Source organism: Acipenser ruthenus, chromosome 31 (genome assembly GCF_902713425.1).
Source record: "Acipenser ruthenus chromosome 31, fAciRut3.2 maternal haplotype, whole genome shotgun sequence".
Lineage (NCBI taxonomy): Eukaryota > Metazoa > Chordata > Actinopteri > Acipenseriformes > Acipenseridae > Acipenser > Acipenser ruthenus.
In genome coordinates, this window is record NC_081219.1 from 7,724,622 (window position 1) to 7,748,818 (window position 24,197).

The 24,197-nt window shown below is 40.8% G+C and overlaps 1 protein-coding gene across 2 annotated transcripts in view; it reads left to right on the forward strand.

Moving 5' to 3' along the window:
- The window catches only part of LOC117396956 (sarcosine dehydrogenase, mitochondrial-like), a 121,667-nt gene that overhangs the window by 59,045 nt on the left and 38,425 nt on the right, over positions 1-24,197 (forward strand). For both annotated transcript variants that reach the window (XM_059005306.1, XM_059005307.1), the window contains 2 exons: positions 10,766-10,913; positions 17,902-17,995. In XM_059005306.1, the coding sequence (XP_058861289.1) occupies positions 10,766-10,913; positions 17,902-17,995 (242 nt within the window). The remainder of the gene's footprint in view (positions 1-10,765; positions 10,914-17,901; positions 17,996-24,197) is intronic.

Genomic DNA, 24,197 nt, shown 5'->3' on the forward strand with positions numbered 1-24,197 from the left:
CAGACTCTCCTATTGGCCACTATTGCTTAACATCATCTATAATAAAATCCTTTGCATAACAAAGCACATTAGGAGGCAATATTGCCTAATAGTTTGTAATAAAGTGAATATGCCAATGGTTCTATCAAAGGTCTATGCTCTTGGCTAATTTGAAATGCAACTAATGCAGTTTGCGAGTGCTTAGAAGAGTGTTAAAGCAGTGTTAGACTCGGTGGGTTCTGTGTGGTTAAATAAACTGGAGCCTTGTGAACACGGGGTGCTGAGTGCGATAGCTCTTTCCAGTGCAGCAGTGCAAAGCGCCTGGCCCATACAGGTGGAGGGAGAGCAGCTTCTTAAAACGGGCACATCAAGCCGGTGAAGTGGAAAGCCCGCTCCACAGAGAGCCTTGAAATATTTAACAGGTTGAGTGCTGATAAGGCAAAAGGATAACTTGAAAAGAAAGCAATGGGATTATTGTACCTGCTGTTCAGGGTGTAAGCAAGGGCTTCAAACTCTCCCGGTCAATCTTCCTCCAGCACACAGACAACAGCATTGTTTGTAAGCACAGTGAACACACAATTACTTGTTTATACACATGCAGTGAACTCCACATCGTCCAAACTTGAGTGCAGTAAATACTGGACGCGTTCAATGCACTGTGTGGAACATGTGTGTACATTTACTATACTGTGTGTGTATAATAAGTCACTTCGCACATCAGTAGCATACATGTACATATAGAGAGATGAATTACGGTTTTAAAAAAAGCTAAGGTGCCTTCAAACTCGGCCCTCCTGCACTGTCATATACTGTGACTGTAAGTCACAATGACCTATTATTTTGTAAGTAGAAGTCTAGTTTCGAATAACCTTAACAAATGATATAGAGTCATTAAAATTATAGCTGGCCAGTCAGGCATTCTAATATGGGGCAAGGGGGCTAATAGGTGCTGATGTTCAGCTTGAAGAGGTTTTATTGCAGGAGGTGAATTAGCTGTGGATTGCCAGGCTCCATCTGTTAGAGGTAGTTTCTCATTTAGTGTGCTTATTCACAGCCCAGTAGATGCAAATATAAAGAGCTGCAGTGCTGTGAGTGAGAGGGGATAAGGGTAAGTGTAGACAGCTTTGCGTGGGTTTATCTGCGTAAGCATGTGTGAACATTCGCTCTGTAGAGCTTCAGTAGTATAGAAAACCATGAACACCTGGCGGGAAGGGATTACATTAAAGTACAACCAAGATAAACCACTTATTGCTTGAATTATTCTGTCATTCTTATTATTGTCTGCTTTTACAGTTAGATTTAGTTATTAAATAACATATTTTGCAGTGATGCATAAACTATGGTTTCTACTGGGTACTGTTGGTGAGAATGTACATGTTTTTTGCAATAAATATATTTTTTAAATGAACCTTTATTAAATTAAAGTGATTTTAGTTAACAAAACAATTCCCTAAATCTTTCCTGTTGTGCACGTACTTCCGCTCGCTATACTGGTATCAAATGTCCAGTTTTGAAAGAAACTCCTGTTATAGTAGACATGTATTTTTCATTTAAAACATGTCTGGTACTATAGTGATATCTGTAAAGTTATATTATGAACCGTTTTGTTGCAGTCATTTAAAAAGCTACTGCTGTTGCACTGACAACTCCTCGTAAGTCACAGATCATGTTAGATTCTGTGCAGGCTTCATATTTGCAGGGTTATTTAATTGGCAAGCTGCTTGCTGACTCCAGGAACTTGTCTGTCACCTGCTTGCTCCTCAGCAAGGCCCTTCTAAAGCCCACAGTCCACAAGCCAATAAAGGCAGCCCTGGTGAGCGCTCCAGTTAAGATAAGGATCTTCTAAACTCTGCAAGTTACCTGTGCCGATGACCTTGACACACAGGAAGTCTGGATTATGTTCTCGAAAACAGTAATACAGTAGTCTGCAGCTAAGAGAAAAGAAACTTATCACTTATATTTGAGCATCAGAAGAAACTTATTATTATATTTGGATAAAATTCACTAGATGTGATCGAAAAATGACAAACTCTGTTTCAGAGCAGGTACAGTGACTTTTTATGGTGCTGATTTAACAATTGACATCACGAAGATGCTGCAAAATGATCTGTCTATCTTGGGCAGGTGTTGTGACTCTTGGTCTCCCAGTTCGTGGCCTGTCATTTACAGAGTGTGTTTGGTTATACAGTCTCGCCAGGTTTGAAATTGCTGGTTGTGAGCACTCAAGACGACGAGCCACAGTACGCTGCCCTAGTCCAGCCTCCAACATGCCAATTGCACGAAGGTGCTGCTGTCTTGACAGACGTGGCATATTGTTTTTTTTTCTGTGTTAGCGGTGATATGTTATTAGAAGAATTGTAATTGAAGAAGTTTTGCTTTGCATTTTAATAATAAATGTTGGTGTTTAACTAGAGGTATTTTGCCTGTGAGCGGTAGACTCAGGGCCGTTGTCTGTGTAGTTGAGCTGAGGGAACTGTCTGCAGAGTGACGTCATCACCTGCTGGCAGAGCCGCGCAGCCTGTGCTGAGATTGAGACAGAGGAGTTAACGTACTGTGTTAGAATGAGATGTTGAACCTATACTGGATGTTAGGAAAGCAATATGATTCCACTTGTACTGTAGCTAAATGCATTATTGAGAAACGACATATATAGAAGCATATACATTCAAGGAATAAGTGTTTACTGGTGCTGAATTGATATGTATCTGAATTGTTACCTCATGATGATTTTCTAAGTTTTTCCTTTCTGTACCATTATTATTTTTAGCTAATAAACTGCTATGATATTTTAAACTACCTTGTTGTGGTTGAGGGTGTTGTGCGTGTTCATTGTAATTCTTCGATCTTATACACATCATTAAATAAAATGATTATGATGAGGTCTTAATTAACGTGAATGAATATTCAGATTATTTAACAGATAACTAATAGATTGTGTTTAGTCGATGATCTAATATGGTAATGGTCATATAGTATTCATTCAAGTTGATTAACGCACATTCATTTGAACTATTGTCATTATTCAAATTAATTAATTGTTTTAATTAATTCTTAAACAAGCTAACGTAATTAGCCCCACATAACTCATATCCCTTCATCCAGATTAATGACGCTATCCTGGGTTTTATAATACAGAGCGACAGACTGGAGGTATAGTAAATATTTCTGAGGTAACATGTTTAATGATTGATGTTTCATTTCTATACATTGTTTCCACAAGATTACAGAAATATTGGTTTTCTTTACCTACATGCAAAAGATAAAGTAATAATAAACAAATGATGTTCCCTCTGAAATGTGCCTTGAGGCGCGTCCGACAGTGCGTTCCATGTCAGTGGTTTAATGAAAGATTGTTCCGCGTCGTTTCATTTCAGTTAAAGTGCAGGCTGGTCCAGGTCAGATTGGCGTGATGAACGCGTGCGGTGGGCCAGGTTTAACCAGTAAAGCAGTTGTAGGTGTGATTAGCTCAGTCCCCATGCATGCTAGGAGAGAATGTATCTGTAAACACATTCGAGGTCTTTCTGATCCGGGACCGCATTGTGTCCATCTGGCTGGTCTCTGTCTACCTGATTTTAGAATGTGATGCATGCTTTTATATTACTACTTCCTGAGTGTTTCCTTGATGTGGAATGTAAAAAAAATAAAAAATACTGTCAGATCTAGAGAATCGGCACTGGTTAGAGAATTTGCTTTTCATAATACAGAGGGATTTGTGTATGATTTTTAACTATTCACCAGTCAGATCAGAGATGTGGGAAACATCAGACTTCCAAGATGACCACACTTTCTGCAACATCATATTTAGTTTTCTCCTCTGGGAAACAGCCAGCTGGGATTTAAAAGTCCATTTGTCAAAGGCAGCAGTCCACACATAAATACATCAAGCAGAACCAGATACTTGAGCTCTGTTTCATTTCAGTGCAGGTTTCTCAGAGAGGCAGGCTTGTGTTCCCAGTGGGATTTTATTTTGCTTTGTTTTTTTTTTTATTATACAATTTAGAATTCAAGAATGTTTGTTTTGCTTTGTCTTTTTGCTGTGCAACACTTCCAGAGGTCAGGCTGGGAATTCACCTTCACTTCTCTCCTCCAAAACACCACCCCAACAAAGAATGTGCTCTTCCTTTATGTACATGTGGCCATTCCCCAGTTAGCACTCAGTTACCCAATTGGGGAATGGCTACATTCCACCTGTGATTGTTGGCAGAGATAGATTTAACCCCATCCCTGCCAAACTTACTTTCACACAACACTATTTACACGTGCAGGGCTTACGCCCTGCCACAATAACATACAGTGGAACGTTGCATATCCTACCGTCACATAACCGCCCTGATCAATTAACCACCTCGCTAAATAAATAAATAAATAAAAATTAGGCTACGCGATTGGCAGCAAGTGCAGCGTCCGAGATGTAAACAGAAAGAAAGCGTTATAGCAATCAGCCTTTTGGTGCGTTCCCCTTTAAGAGAGACAGGCTGTGTGCGTATGTCAGTCTGTGTGTAGCAGTGACGTTTCAATACACCAGTTGAGAAAGCTTTGTGTTTTACTCTTTTTTTTGTGCAATGTGTTTATATGATGGAGCGCACGGTTGCAGATATTGGCAGCGTGTTGTTGTAGCTTTTAAATGCATTTGAATTAAACAAAGCAAGCTAAATAAACGCAATGCTTACCGGCCGTTTGTTTAAAATAGCCAAAGCAATATTCAAACCGAGCTGCTTATCTGCTGTTGGCAATATCAAGAAAGTGCAAAGTACTGTGACAGAGATGTTAAGAAAGCAGAACCAGGGAGGCAGGAACTTCTAGAGTTAAGAAAGAAGCCATCAGTTGCAGGTTACTGTACATTTACAGTTTTGTATTTTTTTTTTTTTTAAAGCTTTGTGTGGAGATGGCTTATAGTTAGGACCCTGTGAAAATCGCGATTTCATGGTCTGCACGGAAATTGTGAAATTAGCCTAATAACGCGATTTTTACGATAATTTCATAATTATTTGTATTTCATACAAAAAAAATCACATTAACGAAACTGTACAGCTCTGATATGTGCCTGCGTTTAATATCTGCCATGCACACAGTGCTGTGCAGTGATTGTCATGTGACTTTATGCAATCTAAGCTTGTTTACATTTGCTTCCTTTTAAAGCAAATAATTTCCTTGTGTTTAAAGCAGTTTGCGTGTTGTTTTTGTTCACTAACCTATTTATGCATGTGTAAATGTCATTTTCTATAGATGTTCGCAAATCTGACTTTTTCATATATTTGCCTATACCCCAGTCCATATATATACAAACTGTGCAAAAGTTTTAGGCAGGTGTGAAAAAATGCTGTAAAGTAAGAATGCTTTCAAAAATAGACATGTTAATAGATTATATTTATCAATTAACTAAATGCAAAGTGAGTGAACAGAAGAAAAATCTAAATCAAATCCATATTTGTACACTTGCACAAAGTCAGGTATTTTGTAGGCATATAGTCAGGTGTATGATTAAACAATTATACCAAACAGGTGCTAATGATCATCAATTCAATATGTAGGTTGAAACACAATCATTAACTGAAACAGAAACAGCTGTGTAGGAGGAATAAAACTGGGTGAGGAACAGCCAAACTCAGCTAACAAGGTGAGGTTGCTGAAGACAGTTTACTGTCAAAAGTCATACACCATGGCAAGACTGAGCACAGCAACAAGACACAAGGTATTTATACTGCATCAGCAAGGTCTCTCCCAGGCAGAAATTTCAAGGCAGACAGGGGTTTCCAGATGTGTTGTCCAAGCTCTTTTGAAGAAGCAGAAAGAAACGGGCAACGTTGAGGACCGTAGACGCAGTGGTCGGCCAAGGAAACTTACTGCAGCAGATGAAAGACACATCATGCTTACTTCCCTTCACAATCGGAAGATGTCCAGCAGTGCCATCAGCTCAGAATTGGCAGAAAACAGTGGGACCCTGGTACACCCATCTACTGTCCGGAGAAGTCTGGTCAGAAGTGGCCTTCATGGAAGACTTGCGGCCAAAAAGCCATACCTCCGACGTGGAAACAAGGCCAAGCGACTCAACTGTGCACGAAAACACAGGAACTGGGGTGCAGAAAAATGGCAGCAGGTGCTCTGGACTGATGAGTCAAAATTTGAAATATTTGGCTGTAGCAGAAGGCAGTTTGTTCGCCGAAGGGCTGGAGAGTGGTACACGAATGAGTGTCTGCAGGCAACAGTGAAGCATGGTGGAGGTTCCTTGCAAGTTTGGGGCTGCATTTCTGCAAATGGAGTTGAGGATTTGGTCAGAATTAATGGTCTCCTCAATGCTGAGAAGTACAGGCAGATACTTATCCATCATGCAATACCATCAGGGAGGCATCTGATTGGCCCCAAATTTATTCTGCAGCATGACAACGACCCCAAACATACAGCGAAAGTCATTAAGAACTATCTTCAGCGTAAAGAAGAACAAGGAGTCCTGGAAGTGATGGTATGGCCCCCACAGAGTCCTGATCTCAACATCATCGAGTCTGTCTGGGATTACATGAAGAGAGAGAAGCAACTGAGGCTGCCTAAATCCACAGAAGAACTGTGGTTAGTTCTCCAAGATGTTTGGGCCAACCTACCTGCCGAGTTCCTTCAAAAACTGTGTGCAAGTATACCTAGAAGAATTGATGCTGTTTTGAAGGGTGGTCACACCAATATGTTCACTCACTTTGCATTTTGTTAATTGATAAATATAAACTATGAACATGTCTATTTTTGAAAGCATTCTTACTTTACAGCATTTTTTCACACCTGCCTAAAACTTTTGCACAGTACTGTATATCTATATATATATATATATATATATATATATATATATATATATCACGTGGAAATAGTTTTGTGTTGTCAAATATTAACATCTTAAAACATGTTTTAAAAATGTTTTGTTCAAAATAAAGCATTGCTGTTTGAATTGTAAAGTTTCAAAATTTTATTTTATTTTATTTTATTTTTTTTAAGATAAAAATTCCAAAAATAAATAGCAGTCAATAATCAGACAATAATCGTGATACAAAATTTTTGTTATCGTCCCAACCCTAACAGAAAAAGTCCATAAATGGTAATTCAAAAGTATTCATTCCCTGACAAGGAAAATTAAATGAATAGGTAGTTGAGGCACCTTTAGCTGCAATAACTTCTTTTAAATGATTAGGATTTTTGTCAATGAGTTTTTGGCATGATTCTTCAGTGATTTTTGACTATTCTTCAACACAAAGTTGTTCAGTTCATTTAAATTCCGAGGACTTCTCTTGTGCACAGCCTTCAACTCATACCAAAGATTCTCAATCGAATTTAGATCAGGTCTTTGACTAGACCATTCCAGAACCTTGATTTTATTCTTCTTTAACCATTCTGAAGTAGATTTTGATGTGTGCTTTGGATCGTTGTTGTGTTGGAACGTCCAGTTGCGCTTTAAATCAAGTTTTGTACCAGAGGGTTTCATATAATTGGTCAATATCTTTTGGTATGCTATGGAATCCATTTTACCATTGCCTGTGCCAGTAGAGGAAAAACAGCCCCATAGAAGGATATTACCACCTCCATACTTGTAGGTGTGGTGTGCTTTTCTTTGTATGCCTCACCAGACTTTCTCCAAACATAGACTATCAGCGTGACCAAATAGCTCGATTTTTGTTTCATCACTCCACAAAACTTTTGACCAGAACTCATATCCATCATTCAAATACCGTTTTGCAAACTATTGTCCTTGTGGCGTTTTCCTAAGAGTGTTTTTTTCCTTGGCCTGCGACCATTGAGACCTTCACCATGCAACACTTGACCTATGGTTGAAATGGAAACCCCAGTCCCACTTGCAGCCAATTCACTTTGAATATCTTTGGCAGTCAATCTCGGATTGTTATTAACTTTCCTCACAATTCTTCTACTTGTTCTTGGTGAAAGAACCTTCTTTCTTCCAGACCGAGGGAGCACTGTGACAGACAGTACCATGAGTCTTGTACTTCTTGATAATAGAAACAATAGTTGAAATTGGGATACTGAAAAGCTTGGAAATCTTCTTGTATCCTTCTCTAGCTTTATGACAAAAAATAATTTTCTCCCTAAGGTCTTCAGATAGATCTTTATTTTTTCCCATATTGACTTATTGGTAATGACAGCAATCATCCTATGCCTAACCCTTTTATACTCTCTAAGAATGCTCACCTACAATCCAGCATTTTCTAGACTTTTCTAGAATTAGGTTCTGCATTATCATATTTAAATTTCTAGCACCTTGTAGACAATACTATCATAGCATCAAAGGGTATGAATACATTTGAATTAGCATTTTTGGAGTTTTGCTAAAAAAAAAAATCAGAAATAAATAATTGTAGAAATCTATTTCTTGTAACTTTTTTTCCTCATCCACAAAAGCAAAACTTTTGCTACACAAGATCCTAAAATTCTTTGTTTGAGAAATTTCTAGAAATTATTCATTTCCATTGGGGTATATAAACTTTTGACTACAACTGTGTATATATATTTGATAGACATACATACATACATACATACATACATACATACATACATACATACATACAATCTCAGTTAACTCGACATCCCACGGGGATGCCATTTAGTATTGACTTGTCCACGGTGTCGACTTAACCATGGGTGTACGTGAGCCATGACATTAACATGCACATAACAGAACTCACACGTTTACAGTATTTACAAGTGTATTTTTAGTTAAATGTCCTTATGAAAACAGCTCAAGGAATTGCAGCTTATCCAGGCTTGCATATCGATGATGAATCTGTATCGGAAAAAAAACCTGGTTGAACGTGAAAAGCAGGAATGTGAATTCAAAATCTTCGAGAGATTGACTGAGCCCACTTGCACCTATGATGGCATCATCATCCACGCTGTCCGAGTTGACAATACGTGAGAAAGTCTCAACCAGTTTGACACGGTTATTGGCGATCATGTTGACGATCCTTGAACTGAAGTTCCAGCGAGTTGGAGCATTTTTTGGCAGTCAAGGGCAACCAGTTTCTTCCAACAAAGCTACCCGTTTGGTGGATTGGAAAAGAACAACATGAACCCCTCTAGTGTTGCAAAGAATACCCTGGCCTGTGTAATGCATTTTGCTCCTTGGCTTAACACGAGGTTTAGATGATGTGCGTAGAAGTGTATAAAGACAGCACTTGGAGCCACTTCTCGTACTTTGGCTTGTAGCTCGTTTAATTCAGAAGCCATCAGTGCAGCTCCGTCATACATTTGTGCAACCAGTTTCTCTTCAAAATCTTACTCTGCCATTGTGCTAACGAGGTTGAAAACTGACTGCGCATCTTGCCCACTGGTTACATCAACAAAACCCAGGAAACGCTCCTGTACATTTCCCAATTCTTCCACATATCGCACAATTACAGAAAGTTGAGAACGATAGGCAATGTCAGTTGATTCATCTATCTGCCATGCAAAAAAGGGGCAGTATTCACTTCCTTTTTTTATCTCCTCAAGCACAGATAATGAGATAGAAGAAATCAAATCATTCTGAATTGTTTTTCACATTCCTGTAAATACACTAGACTGTTCAATATGAGTGGCAAGCAATTCATCATAGTGAGCTATTACCTCTGTGAGCTCCCTGCAGTTCCCCTTGTTTAAAGAATCCGCCATCTCGTCGTGCCCTCTGAACGATAATTCCTGGCATCCCAGGAAAGTTGTTGCATCTATTAGATGTTTTAAAACAGCCCTGTTCCTTCTCACGGTTTTGTTGTGTTATGCTACTTGAATCCATGCACCTTCATCTATAACATGCTCAATGCAAATTTGTCCTATCAGCTTCAGTATCTACTGAGTTTCCTACCTTCGTCCAAAATTAAATTGAATAATATTCACCTCACATGCAGAATTGTATTAAATTAAACCACTTTAATACGGGCAAAGATGTCTACTGTCAACAATGAATACACTCTGTCCACTAACTCCAACAGCACATGCGTAATAGAACATTGGGTAAGGTAATAATTATATTAAAATGAGCAAGGCTGGAAGCATGTCTGGAGACTTGCCTCCCTTGATTAAATTTTTTTTTTTTTATCCAATGAAAAATCGTTTCTAGCACATGTGAGTTTTTGCAGTTTGTATTGAAGTCTATTGCAGATAGGGAAAACCAATGGAGGTTTTGTGTGTGTGTCTCTCTCTGTATATTATAAACAGCTATAAAATGTAAGATATATAAAACAAATACTCTTGATTGTGTGGTTTAGTTATATATTATATATAAACAGAACACAATTCTAATAATAATGATATATCATTTATATAAAACTGAATTTTAATTTCAGATTTTTTGGGGAGGCACTGGGGCTTTACAATGACATCTCATGCCAAGATGACATGTTCCTAGAATAAACTACAGTGTCCACGATACAGTGGTGCCTTCACTTGCTAGGAGACAGCTGTGCGCATTGGGCGTCTTATCCACTTTGTATAGCATGAACAACACATTATACCAAACGATGGCTAGAAGTAAAGGAAAAGCACAATAAAGTGTTCATATACACATTCTCATTCATTCATTTAGTCCAGTTGTTAGTTACATGTTGTTTTGTTGCTGGGGTTCAGTTGGACCCCCGGTTACCAGGAAAGTCAGTTTTCTGACATGTCCTTATGAGGGTTAATGAGTGTCTTTCTGGGAGTTATTTGCATTTTTATTTTTTTTGTAAATGAGATGCAATTTGTTTCTGGAACGGTCTCAAACAGACATGCTGCTTTAATGGCTTTACTAATGCTGTGCTTTGCTCTGTCCCTTCGCTTACAGGCGATGGCTACTACCTGGCAATAGGGGGCGCTGTGGCGCAGCACAACTGGTCACACATAACCACTGTACTGCAGGATAAGAAGTTCAAGTGCGAGCTCGTGGACTGCTCTGAGGATATGGGCATGATCAGCATTCAGGGACCACAGAGGTAGGGGCACAGCTTCCATTGATGTTGTTTTCAGGCATCCCAATGGTCTCTGTCTTTAATTGCCTCTGTGTTTTGCAGAAGATTGTTATGCAACCAAAAAAATATAATAATGAAAAAAAAAAACTTGAGTGCACAAAAAAACATTCAATTATATTGCTTGTTCTTTGGTACAGGTTTTGTAAAATGAACAGGTGTTTGTGTCATATTAAATTTAGGGAAGCCTTTGAAATAAAGAACATAAGGATATCATCTTCTTGCTATTGGCTTCAAGGTGATGGCGATAGCTGAGAGTCCGATTTGAGGGTGACTCCGAGGTATCAGGATTTGTGGCCGTGGTTAAGGGGACTGTGATGGGGTACGCCAGCCCCTATGTTTATTTTGTTATTATTCTTATTATTTATAATTAAAGAATGAACGGATTTGCATCTCACCCTGCAGTACTGAGACGTCACCCATCCTGGTCTGGTGAAGTCTCCCACCCAGCCATCCTGTTCACATATGGTGTTGTGTGTGGGATAACAGCACCTCCACGTACCCAGGCCAGGAGAGGTACTGCGGGTGAATTTTTGAGAATTTTTATTTTTTTTATTTTTTAAGTTTGAAAGAAATAAAATGGATGCGAGTATGCTGGTTGTCATGGTGGATACCTGGGACCAGCAGAGGAGGAGGGCAGAGAAAGAGAGGCAAGATGCCAGTGACGCACAGCGGCAGGAGGAGAGGAGGCAGCAGTACACCATCCTCGAGGAGAGGATGGGGGAGATGTGCAGGCTAGCGTTGCCACTGCCGGAATGCCCCATGCTGCTGTCAGCATTGCTGTTTCCCACACAGCCCTTGGTTGCCTGTTCGTCACTACCCGGGGATGCCCGTTCCTCACTGCCCGGGGATGCCCATTTGGCACCTCCCAGGGATGCCACGTCATCACCTGCCCCGCACCGCCCGGGGTTGCCCGTTCGTCACTGCCTGGGGTTGCCCATTCCCCACCGCCCGGAGATGCTCATTCCTCACCGTCCGGGGATGCCTGTTCGACACCTCCCAGGGATGCCACGCTGTCACCGCCCGGGGTGCACTTTCTAAGGAGTTATAAGCAAGTTTTGCATTTGACCTTAAGCAGAGGTCAAACGTCACAATCAAGGTCACTTTTGAAGGGGCTCCCGAGTGGCGCATCCAGTAAAAGCGCTCCACATGGAGTGCATGATGTGCCCTATAGCCTGGAGATCGCAGGTTCGAATCTAGGCTATGTCACAGCTGACTGTGACCGGGGGTTCCTAAGGGCGGCACACAATTGGCCGAGCACCGCTCGGGTAGGGAGGGCTTAGGTCAGCAGGGGAATCCACGGTTCATCGCGCACCAGTGACCCCTGTGTCCGATTAGGGCGCCTGCGGTTCTGCAGTGGAGCTGCCGGATCTGTGTTGTCCTCTTGCACTATAGGTCTGGTGGCCTCGCTGTGGATCCGCAGTGCGAAAAATGACGGATTGGCAGGAGCATGTTTCCGAGGTCACTTTTGAGTTAAGCATATATGGGTTCCTATCATTGTTCCATAGTAACCATGACCCTGTCTACACTCTGAAAGGAGTATAGCTAGTTCTACATTTGACCTTAATGAGAGCTCAAAAGTCAAGATCAAGGTAATTTTTTAATAGAGCTTACATGAATTCTCATAGGCTTCCACTACTGTGTGAAGATTCATGTATCTACAAAATTGTAACTTAGATAAATACTGCAATATATGAAAATATGTGCAAATTGACCATAGCTGAAATTTGATTGGCTCGTGGCGGCCATGTTTTTTATGTAGCGACTTATTTTGAACAAACTCAATAGACAACCTTGCCAAGGGTATGTATGCAAAGTTGCGCTTCAGTCGGCATACTGGTTTCAGAGAAGTCATTAGAATAATTTTGACAAATCCAATATGGCCACCAAACCATGTGACCAATCGACTTCTCTTGAACAACCGTAAATCTAGGCCATGAGGGTTGTCTGTGCCCCAAGTTTCACATCTCTACCATAAGCGGTTTTGGAGAAGAAGATTTTTTTAAATTGTCCAAAGTTCTTGAAAAAATCCAATATGGTTGCCAAACCATGTGACCTATGACCTATGACAACTTCACAAAGGCCTCTACCACCCTACGAAGTTTAGTTCTGTGCAACGGTTTTCATGTTATGCAACTTTTAAGGTTTTCTCAGCGGAAGGAAAAAAAAAAATCCTAAAAAAACAATAGGCTTCCCAGCAATAGGCTTGGAAGCCTAATAATATACTGTGACAAAGCACAACTCACTCGGGTTCGTTGCCCCTTTAAAAATACGACCCAGAACAATGAAATGGATTTTTAAGCGCTGGTGCGCTATTTTTAATAAACACAAAAGTAAACAAAACACACTAAATACAAAAGCAAAATAAACACCTAGCTCCTCTTGGAGCACTAACTCAACTTCCAGGAACACCCTTCCTAACACGGGACAGCTAAGCTGTTTTCCCGTCCTTACAAAACACACTGGTGTCACACCGCACTTACTTCTTCTCTGGCTACTCGGAGACAGAGCACCTCTCCTGCCTCCTTCTACTCAGCAGCCTAGAGCAGACTGACTGCTCTCCTTATAAACCCTGCACCTGGCTCTAATTTACAATCATAGCCAGGTGTAGGTGATAATTAACAATAAAACAATTAACAGAAAACATTCCGCACATGTTTTTACTGCAGAGAGGTTTTAACCCCCTCCCTGCTGTCTCACACATCCCCCCCCATGTCTTTTCAAGACACCGGCCATACCACGGCCACCTCCCTCCACCCTTAAAAGACCACCCAGCCTCAAATCCAGCAATGTCCATTGCCGCCCTCTTCCACGGGCGGGCTTGAGGATGGGTCGGTCCTTCCGGCGCTGCCAGGAAGGGACCGCAAACCGGCGACACGGGACCCCACCGGGCTAATAGGGCCGACCGAAGCGTAGGCCGGGGCACTGGAGGATGCCGCAGTGGACACAGGTCTTCCCCTGGGAACTGGCGCAGTGATGTCCGATCACCCAGGGGGAGCGAAGCAGCTAACAGGGGGAGCAACAGCGACGTCTGGCAGCAGCCCAGCAACGTCTGGGTGCTCGGGGAGAGCGGAGCAGGTAACCAGGGGCAGAGCTGTGGCCAGTGCTGCAGACTCCTGGGCTCCAGGTCCAGCACAGGGAGGTCCAGGAAGACCGGCAGGGTGTCCAGGAGCAAGGGGTGAGGGACTGGACGCAGCGGCGCCGAACTGGACTGTAGGGGTGGTGGTCGGGGCTGTGGTGGAGGTATGCTTTTCACCTCCTCCCCTCTGGGCTCCTCCCCTCTGGGCTCCGGAAGCGGCGGCTCCTCCCCTCTGGGCTCCGGAAGCGGCGGCTCCTCCCCTCTGGGCTCCGGAAGCGGCGGCTCCTCCCCTCTGGGCTCCGGAAGCGGCGGCTCCTCCCCTCTGGGCTCCGGAAGCGGCGGCTCCTCCCCTCTGGGCTCCGGAAGCGGCGGCTCCTCCCCTCTGGGCTCCGGAAGCGGCGGCTCCTCCCCTCTGGGCTCCGGAAGCGGCGGCTCCTCCCCTCTGGGCTCTGGAGCTGGAGTCAGCGGGGTACCTCTTACTTGCTCCCACTTTTGGAGTAGCAGGTCTAGCTCTGTCGGCTCAGGATCCGGTAGCCCCCACTCCTGTCTCCACTTCTTTGTCTGCTCTTTCTGAGCAGCGGTATTACGATTGATCATTGCGATCAATTCTTTAAAATCCATTTTCTGGGTCGTAGGGGTGCCCACACACTCTGCCCGCATTCTCCACCATATGTGACAAAGCACAACTCACTCGGGTTCGTTGCCCCTTTAAAAATACGACCCAGAACAATGAAATGGATTTTTAAGCGCTGGTGCGCTATTTTTAATAAACACAAAAGTAAACAAAACACACTAAATACAAAAGCAAAATAAACACCTAGCTCCTCTTGGAGCACTAACTCAACTTCCAGGAACACCCTTCCTAACACGGGACAGCTAAGCTGTTTTCCCGTCCTTACAAAACACACTGGTGTCACACCGCACTTACTTCTTCTCTGGCTACTCGGAGACAGAGCACCTCTCCTGCCTCCTTCTACTCAGCAGCCTAGAGCAGACTGACTGCTCTCCTTATAAACCCTGCACCTGGCTCTAATTTACAATCATAGCCAGGTGTAGGTGATAATTAACAATAAAACAATTAACAGAAAACATTCCGCACATGTTTTTACTGCAGAGAGGTTTTAACCCCCTCCCTGCTGTCTCACAATACATACACACAGGGGCAGGGTGTACCCTGTCACAGCAGAATAGATATTTTTTTAATATTTCATGTGTTTGAGCTGGCCACTTTTTAAATACAAGTGCAAACTACCTGGGTGCTGGGCTCTTTACAAGAAAAGAAAAGGAAAAGCTATTTTGTGTTATACAGTACTTCACATTTACTACTTAAACTCTATTTCACTTCATGCTACTGTATATGTGTCGGTGTTCCCAAGTGGCTTATTTTCTGCCATATTTCAATGGTCAGTTCCTGAAGTCTGATCTGAATGGGTAATGCCTATAAAGACAACACAATTTCTTCAGTTTACTGAGGTGCTTTTGATTAAGTTATGTAAGGGTGAAGAATGAGTAATAAAAAGATCTGTCCTTGCATTTATCACAGATACAGCAGAGAGAAATTAGGAGAGACAGCCGTTGCTTGGCAGATCATCCCACTCTGTATTTGGCTAGATTATTCATTTGAAATGAAATAATAAATGCCTTTTCCAAAATTCCAAAGATAAACAACAATGCATGAGTTTTTGATGCTGTTTTTGTATGCTAGGCACTGAAACAGTACAAGCAATGTTGTAAGTATGTCCTCCACAAAAGCAGAACACAGTACATGGAGTAATACTAAAAGCAATTTATAAAATGAAAGGACAAATGTTTTCACCAACAGTCTTTCTTAATGTCCAGTGTATTCAGAGCTTCATGAGTTGCCTTTCCTTTCTTGCTAGTACAGAAGACGCCATTGAGAATGTTTTGTTCATTCAATTGAGTTATTTTAGAATTACAACCAAACAAACAATGTTATAAACTGTTACTGCAATACTTTGAGGAATATGAGGTACTGATATGTCTCTATTCAGGACCTTCCTAAGGCTCATTCTAGTGAAGTTGGTTAAGGTAATGGAATCAGTTACCCATATACGGGTAAACCGGGATATCGGGAGATGGAAGAAATTAATGTAATAAATATTATAGTGGCTAGAAAGGCTGTTGTAATCATTACACAGGGAATGCATTGGGTTTGCATCTCTACGATGCTGTCTTGCACTTAGTGACGAGGTGGAAGAGAAACATGGAGGATATACAGATACCAGCAAAATTAAAATCAGACTGAAAATATATACAAGATGCTACTGATTTCATTTAGCGATTAATGGGAGGACATTAGCAAGGCAAGTCATGAAACTCTATTATTACCAGGGATGATGGATCTTTCCAAATGCTTTATGTAATGCATGTATTATGTTGTCGCTATCGGTGGTTAACTTTCTTTTTTTTTTTTTAAATGATGTATCATGACAGCACCCTGCCCTCCTGAGTTACTCAATATTGCATATTTCAAGCTGTCCACGTCCTTCTCAATAGACCTTGTGCTGCCTCTTCTGACATTGTTCTTCCTTTAAAATGTGTGCTGCGTGATGAATTTAAATAGCATTCAACCTTGAACAACCATTAATGTGCATTCACTTTGCATTCACACCTACGTAAATGAAGCCAATTGGAAAGCAATCGCGACCATGCTTTGTAAGCCACAGCAGACAGTAAGGATGGAATGAAATGCTAAACATATCATACGCATGAAAAAGCAGCACCTTGGATATTGTAGGGATAAATGTTTCATGAGTACAGTTCTACTTATAGAAATCTGCATGCCATCAGGTGTTTATAATACTGCACAATCTGTGATCATGAGTCAGAATGACTTCACACAGTCGAGGTGAAAGAATAGGAATCCTCCTCCTGCCTGGGATAGAGACAGTGTTATGGAGTTTTTAGCCATGTGTGTGGTTCAAGGTGTCCCACTATCATGTTTAGTTGTGTTAGTTTCCTTTAACTGTAACTAAACCTGTGTTCCTTGAAGGGTTATAGCTTGTAAATCCTAACTGTCATGAACTTGGTAGTCACATGTGCAGTTTTGCAAGTAGCAGATGTTATAGCAAACATGTGTTTTTATTACAAAAATATACAGTACATCTCTGGTAGCATATTAGGCTAAAAAAGCTCTAAGTATATAGTTTCACTTCCTCGGTCATTTCACCTCAGTAGTATCTTCTGAGGTAAAAGCATGTTACCAGCTGCACGTCAGTTATTAAGTAAAGCACATGGTTAGACAGGACAGAAGGCATGGAAGGGTTGGAATATTAAAAACAATATCTATTATGCCCTGGGCATTAGATTGCATTAGACTCTGACCTGAGGCAAATGATGTGCTAGCATGGGACTCCCAACATGTGTCATGTATAAGTTTCCATGTGTTGATTAGATGCTCTAACATGTGTGCATTATATATGGCCAATAGAGTCAAGAAGCAAGCTTTTAGTCTCTGTGAATACTATTCCTGTATTTTAATGTATTTAATTTATTATCGCAATTACCGGCAGCTTTAGTACATCTCATTATAATATTTCCAAGACTTAGCTTTTCCAAGACTTAGCTGTTTTGAAAATGTGTTTTTCATGTTAACAAATGCTCCCTATGATCTTTCTAGCTGTGATTGTTCCTGTCAATGTTGTGTTAATTCTACATAATGTATTCTCTGCCTTTTTACTGATAACAAACAAAGTACGTATGGGATTTGGGGTACAGTAAAGCACAGTACCGGGGTACAGTTTTTTTGTTTTTGTTTTACTGTCGCAACACTTAAGAACAAAAGCTTCCATAAAAAGGGAAATCAATTCAGCTTTCCTGGTTTTCTGTAGTTAAAAACACTGTTTTTATCCCCAGCCGCTCTGTGCTACAGGAGGTCCTGGACACTGACCTGAGTAACGAGGCGTTCCCTTTCTCTACCCACAAGATAGTGAAGGCAGCCGGCCACGAAGTAAGTGGCACACTTTCCAATATCTGATGAAGATACAGAGGGCAGGGACTGGTTACCTTGTTGAGGTTAAATATTTGTTGAGCTCAAGGAGACCTGCAGGGCCTATCTTTGACCTCCAGAGGCTGCTCTTGTGAAAAGAAGCAATTGGATTTTCCATGGGGTTGGAAGACCACCACTGACTTTGAGGTAATGTAAGTTTCAGACAGGAATTTTAGGGCTTTACTCTCATTACCTAGCTATAAAGTTAATGAGAGCTTAGTTGCTTGAAATTAGGATGCAAGCTTGTCTTATCTGTAGAGATACTGGTGTGAGTAGTTTCTTAAAGTCCGGCCAAGGTATGATTTCATGCAATGAATTTGGGAAAGTGCTTACTGTTGAGTTTTCTCTTAATTAAAAAAACAAAACTCTGGCTGGATGGCAGGGCCTTTTGAGTTCTTATCTATTGTCAAGGACTACTGAAGCGAGGGAAAATTTTAGTTAGAGAGAGAAGCCAAATCTGTTGACCAAACAATTACAAATGAAAAGAGACAAGTTTATTAAAACACACTAAAAAGTATGATTTTACTGTTGAGAAGGAAATATTTTAGACCAAGGCTCAAATAATTAAACAGAGCTGGTGTTGTATATTAAAAACATCTGTCTCTATATATACAAGTGTATCTTAATAACAGGGCAGCAGTGTGGAGTAGTGGTTAGGGCTCTGGACTCTTGACCGGAGGGTTGTGGGTTCAATCCCAGGTGGAGGACACTGCTGCTGTACCATTGAGCAAGGTACTTTACCTAGATTGCTCCAGTAAAAACCCAACTGTATAAATGGGTAATTGTATGTAAAAATAATGTGATATCTTGTAACAATTGTAAGTCGCCCTGGATAAGGGTGTCTGCTAATAATTAAATAATAATAATAATAATAATAATAATAATAATAATAATAATATATCTCCCTGTTAGCCTCCCCTGGGTTCTCTGATCAAGAACCAAAGTAGTGCTTGAAGTGACAGAATGTTTTCTGCCAACCCATAATCCCGCACCTGAATCAAAGCTTGTGTTTATTTACACAGTATTCTGAAGTCCCATTCATTGCCACACTTTATTTAATCATTTAAAACACACTTTAAATAACTCATGAAAAGCGTTGTGAGTTGAGATTATATGCTGTCTGCTACAATGCTGTACATACGCTCATATACCGTATTTCAATTGTTTCGTCCAGCTTGATTTTTACTATGAGCAAGTAAACCCTTATTTATTTCAGTATGCTAGTGTGTATGTTTGAAGCATGAGGTTAAATTGTGTCTTTAGAGTTGAAAAGTTACAGTGCCAGCGATAGTGTCCTTCAGCTAATCAACAGAACTTCTGAAAGGAGACCACCCTTTTTTTTGGCAGCTCAGCCTATTTGTTCAGCTCCTGTTTATGGACAGCAGACTGCCTCAGGGGACTCCTCTTCCCTCCAAATACAAACTGAACATTAAAACCTTTCAGTAGAACAGTGGTGTCGTTTTCATGAATTATTGAGAAGCTGCTGTATTTGATTTCCAATTCCTTGCATGTCCGAAAGTGCTTGTGCTGCCGACACATTTTAATCATTGCTGACATAATTGAAAATGAGTTAAAATGAGCCCGGTGTGCTTATTGCTAGTGCTTCCTGCTGTTGTACACATTTATTTTAATGATGTCTTACAAACACCTCATTTTCCAAAGATCTATGATCAGGCTTCCATTTCTCTTGATGAGAATTGCCATAGTGACAGAGCACCCTGTGGAGGCACCTCATACCAGCAGGGTCCTATTGAAACCATCAAGGAACCATAAAGCTCCAAGAAACCTAAAGCCCATACTCATACCTTTAGTATATTGGCGTTCGCCATCAGCATGTTTTGAAAGCAATTCATGTATTACTGTCATTTAAACGTGATTCTTGGTAGTAACATAAGTAGATGATATTTCATTTTTGAACTTTTCCCTGCTTGTGATACATCACCAGTGGGTTCCAGGTTCAAACAAGATTGCTAGGATAGCTCCTGAGTAACTGTTTTTTTAGAATGTCAGTCATTATGGGATGTAGTTGGTTGGTTAGTAAGCAGAAAGTAGGAGCTTCCAAGAACAGGCTTAGAATTGTAGATTTTCAGAATCTGGTGAGAGCAGGTTGCTAATATTGCTTGACTGCTGTCATTTAAAATGTAATCCCAGCCTTGGTTCGGAAACCAGACCCAACTGGGCAATACCTGACATTAACCCCTTAAGGTACACAAGGAATTCAGCGCTTGTTCAATGCATTTGAGAGTGACTCAAGTATCACAAGGAAAGTGACAATTTGGATGATCCAACCTGCCAGTACATTTTAAACCCTGTTGCGTGCAACTCATTGCAAGAATTTGAAAGTTATGATCATATATATTTGTCATGTATGTCTCTTGTACCTTAAGGGTTAAAAACTGTGCTAACACTTTAGTTTAGGTATCCATTACAAGTGATTATAAATAGGGCTTCTGATTTTCAGTTTTAACCCATAAAACCAGATAAAACACCTCGATACAAAAAAAATGAAATTGGTGGATAGCCAATAAACACTGGAAAACACCGGAAAAACTGTGGAAATGGTTAATCAATTCACGTTGATTTTACCCTTTTCCCATTAAAAAATAAAACCTACTACAAAAATAATGATAAATACATTTCCCAGTGCTGCTGTCCCGCCTTCTATCATTGATTAATTCTGAATACTTTAAACCCGCCCCAACTACTGAATGACAGCACATTCCTACATTTCTATTGGAGACTCCGATTGTGAGATTTAAAACGAGATTACAATCAGGATGGAGGCTTGTTAGCAGGATTTCAAGCTGTATTACAGTTAAGATACAGAGAATTTAAAACAGAATTGTGGCGAAATGTACAAAAATGCCTACACACAAAAACCCCAGAAGAACGTGCCCGTGACCATAGGGATTTCGTTGTGGTAGAAGGTACAACTTAAGTGTGCAAGTACTGTTGAGTTACTACTATACATATTTTGACAGAAAAAAAATGCTCACGCGTTTTGGAAAGTAACCGAAAACACTAATTTCATACAGTAGATCAAAAAAAGAAAGCCCTGAAAAAAACGATTTACATAAAACTCGAAAATAGCTAGAAATAAGCACTGAAAAATACAATTAATAAAACCTGAAAAACAGAAGCCTTAATTATAAACACCTTATTAATTATGCTCTTAACAATTATAGAATATGATTAGAAGTAATATGAATTATTAAATACTTTTGGCATTTTTTTTTTTTTGCTGTTGTTTATAAACAGTTATAACAGATATGGTGCCATATTTAGCAAATATGCGCACAGCCACCTCCGCTCGGGCAAAAATGACAACTTTCCCTTTAAGAGCATCTGTGCATCTGCGATAGCGAACGAACGGAGGGCATTTTGAAACATAAAAAACAGAAGAAAGGAGACAGTGGCATAAAATGTTAGTGCAGCAGGTACCCTTAGTGCTGCAGGCAAACAGTGTGCTCTCCAAATGTCTCCTTCCAGGCCAGCCTGAAGCAGTTATTTGTTGTTCTGTTGAGGCAAAATTTCTGCATACATTGTGTGTCAGACAGACTCAGAAAAGACAGATGACTAAATATTTGGGGACGTCTCCTCCTCTCTCTTTGTATGGCCTTGTAGAAATCCAGTGCGCACTCCATATTTCCTTTTTTTCTATCTGTTTTCTTTACCTGCTTCCCTGGTAGTTTCAGCAGTATTTATAGTCGACCATGTAATTTGCACACAGTTTAGACCTGGTTTTCACATGTCATTTGAAATGCAAGCGCTAACATTGTTGATGGTTTGCTAAATCGCTACATTTGTATGTAAATGAGGACACGCCCCTAAAGTTCAGCCCATGTCCAGTGCTAACACTGGCTTGCCAGGTGGGCACTAAACACGGTTGCTAAATCACACAGGTGGGCAAAGTCTCTCTGCCCACACGAGCGCCTCATTTTGGTGCGCTAACTGTCAGCAAAAGTGTTTTGCGATTACCTTGCGAATGTTGATAAATAGGGCCCATGTCTCTTCAGGTCTGTTTGTCTTTCTATGCCAGTCTATCTGCCTGTCTGTCTTTATATGTCTGTCTCACCAATTGTGGGAAGCTGCTTTGCTTTTACAATACAGTTATTATACAATTTTGCCATTGTTTTTTTTTTTTGCAATTGTTTGTAATAACTTATAACGGACACCTAAAGTGTTACCAAAACTGTCTGGGCGGTACTGGAGGCCACGCAGGAGCCAAGGGCACAATTGTGTCATACAAGCTTTTTACAATGAATATAAATCTGTGTGCTTGTGCGGTGTGTCATCTCCCCCTGTTACATCACTTACCCTTTCATAATTACCCTTCCACAATTACCAATAATCATTTAGAAAATTCTTCCGCTGTAAAGGAACATTAAGAAGCTGACGAGTCCAATCTTCAAATTAGCGAGAAGCAATTCAAGAAATGAATTATGGTATATCATTTCTTACTAGCTTTATAGCATTGGCTTTGTGTTTATATGTTCAATGACCTGGTTTTAGTGTGTTTTCTTTTCTTACCTGAGACATATATTGTAATGAATATGAACAGTCTTCAGTGAAGTAGCTTCAGTTTGTTTCTTCATGTGATTTACAGTACTGTGCAAAAGTTTTAGGCAGGTGTGAAAAAATGCTGTAAAGTAAGAATGCTTTCAAAAATAGACATGTTAATAGATTATATTTATCAATTAACTAAATGCAAAGTGAGTGAACAGATGAAAAATCTAAATCAAATCCATATTTGGTGTGACCACCCTTTGCCTTCAAAACAGCATCAATTCTTCTAGGTACACTTGCACAAAGTCAGGGATTTTGTAGGCATATAGTCAGGTGTATGATTAAACAATTATACCAAACAGGTGCTAATGATCATCAATTCAATATGTAGGTTGAAACACAATCATTAACTCAAACAGAAACAGCTGTGTAGGAGGAATAAAACTGGGTGAGGAACAGCCAAACTCAGCTAACAAGGTGAGGTTGCTGAAGACAGTTTACTGTCAAAAGTCATACACCATGGCAAGACTGAGCACAGCAACAAGACACAAGGTAGTTATACTGCATCAGCAAGGTCTCTCCCAGGCAGAAATTTCAAGGCAGACAGGGGTTTCCAGATGTGCTGTCCAAGCTCTTTTGAAGAAGCACAAAGAAACGGGCAACGTTGAGGACCGTAGACGCAGTGGTCGGCCAAGGAAACTTACTGCAGCAGATGAAAGACACATCATGCTTACTTCCCTTCGCAATCGGAAGATGTCCAGCAGTGCCATCAGCTCAGAATTGGCAGAAAACAGTGGGACCCTGGTACACCCATCTACTGTCTGGAGAAGTCTGGTCAGAAGTGGCCTTCATGGAAGACTTGCGGCCAAAAAGCCATACCTCCGACGTGGAAACAAGGCCAGGCGACTCAACTGTGCACGAAAACACAGGAACTGGGGTGCAGAAAAATGGCAGCAGGTGCTCTGGACTGATGAGTCAAAATTTGAAATATTTGGCTGTAGCAGAAGGCAGTTTGTTCGCCGAAGGGCTGGAGAGCGGTACACGAATGAGTGTCTGCAGGCAACAGTGAAGCATGGTGGAGGTTCCTTGCAGGTTTGGGGCTGCATTTCTGCAAATGGAGTTGAGGATTTGGTCAGAATTAATGGTCTCCTCAATGCTGAGAATTACAGGCAGATACTTATCCATCATGCAATACCATCAGGGAGGCATCTGATTGGCCCTAAATTTATTCTGCAGCATGACAACGACCCCAAACATACAGCGAAAGTCATTAAGAACTATCTTCAGCGTAAAGAAGAACAAGGAGTCCTGGAAGTGATGGTATGGCCCCCACAGAGTCCTGATCTCAACATCATCGAGTCTGTCTGGGATTACATGAAGAGAGAGAAGCAACTGAGGCTGCCTAAATCCACAGAAGAACTGTGGTTAGTTCTCCAAGATGTTTGGGCCAACCTACCTGCCGAGTTCCTTCAAAAACTGTGTGCAAGTGTACCTAGAAGAATTGATGCTGTTTTGAAGGCAAAGGGTGGTCACACCAAATATTGATTTGATGAGGATTTTTCTTCTGTTCACTCACTTTGCATTTTGTTAATTGATAAATATAAACTATTAACATGTCTATTTTTGAAAGCATTCTTACTTTACAGCATTTTTTCAC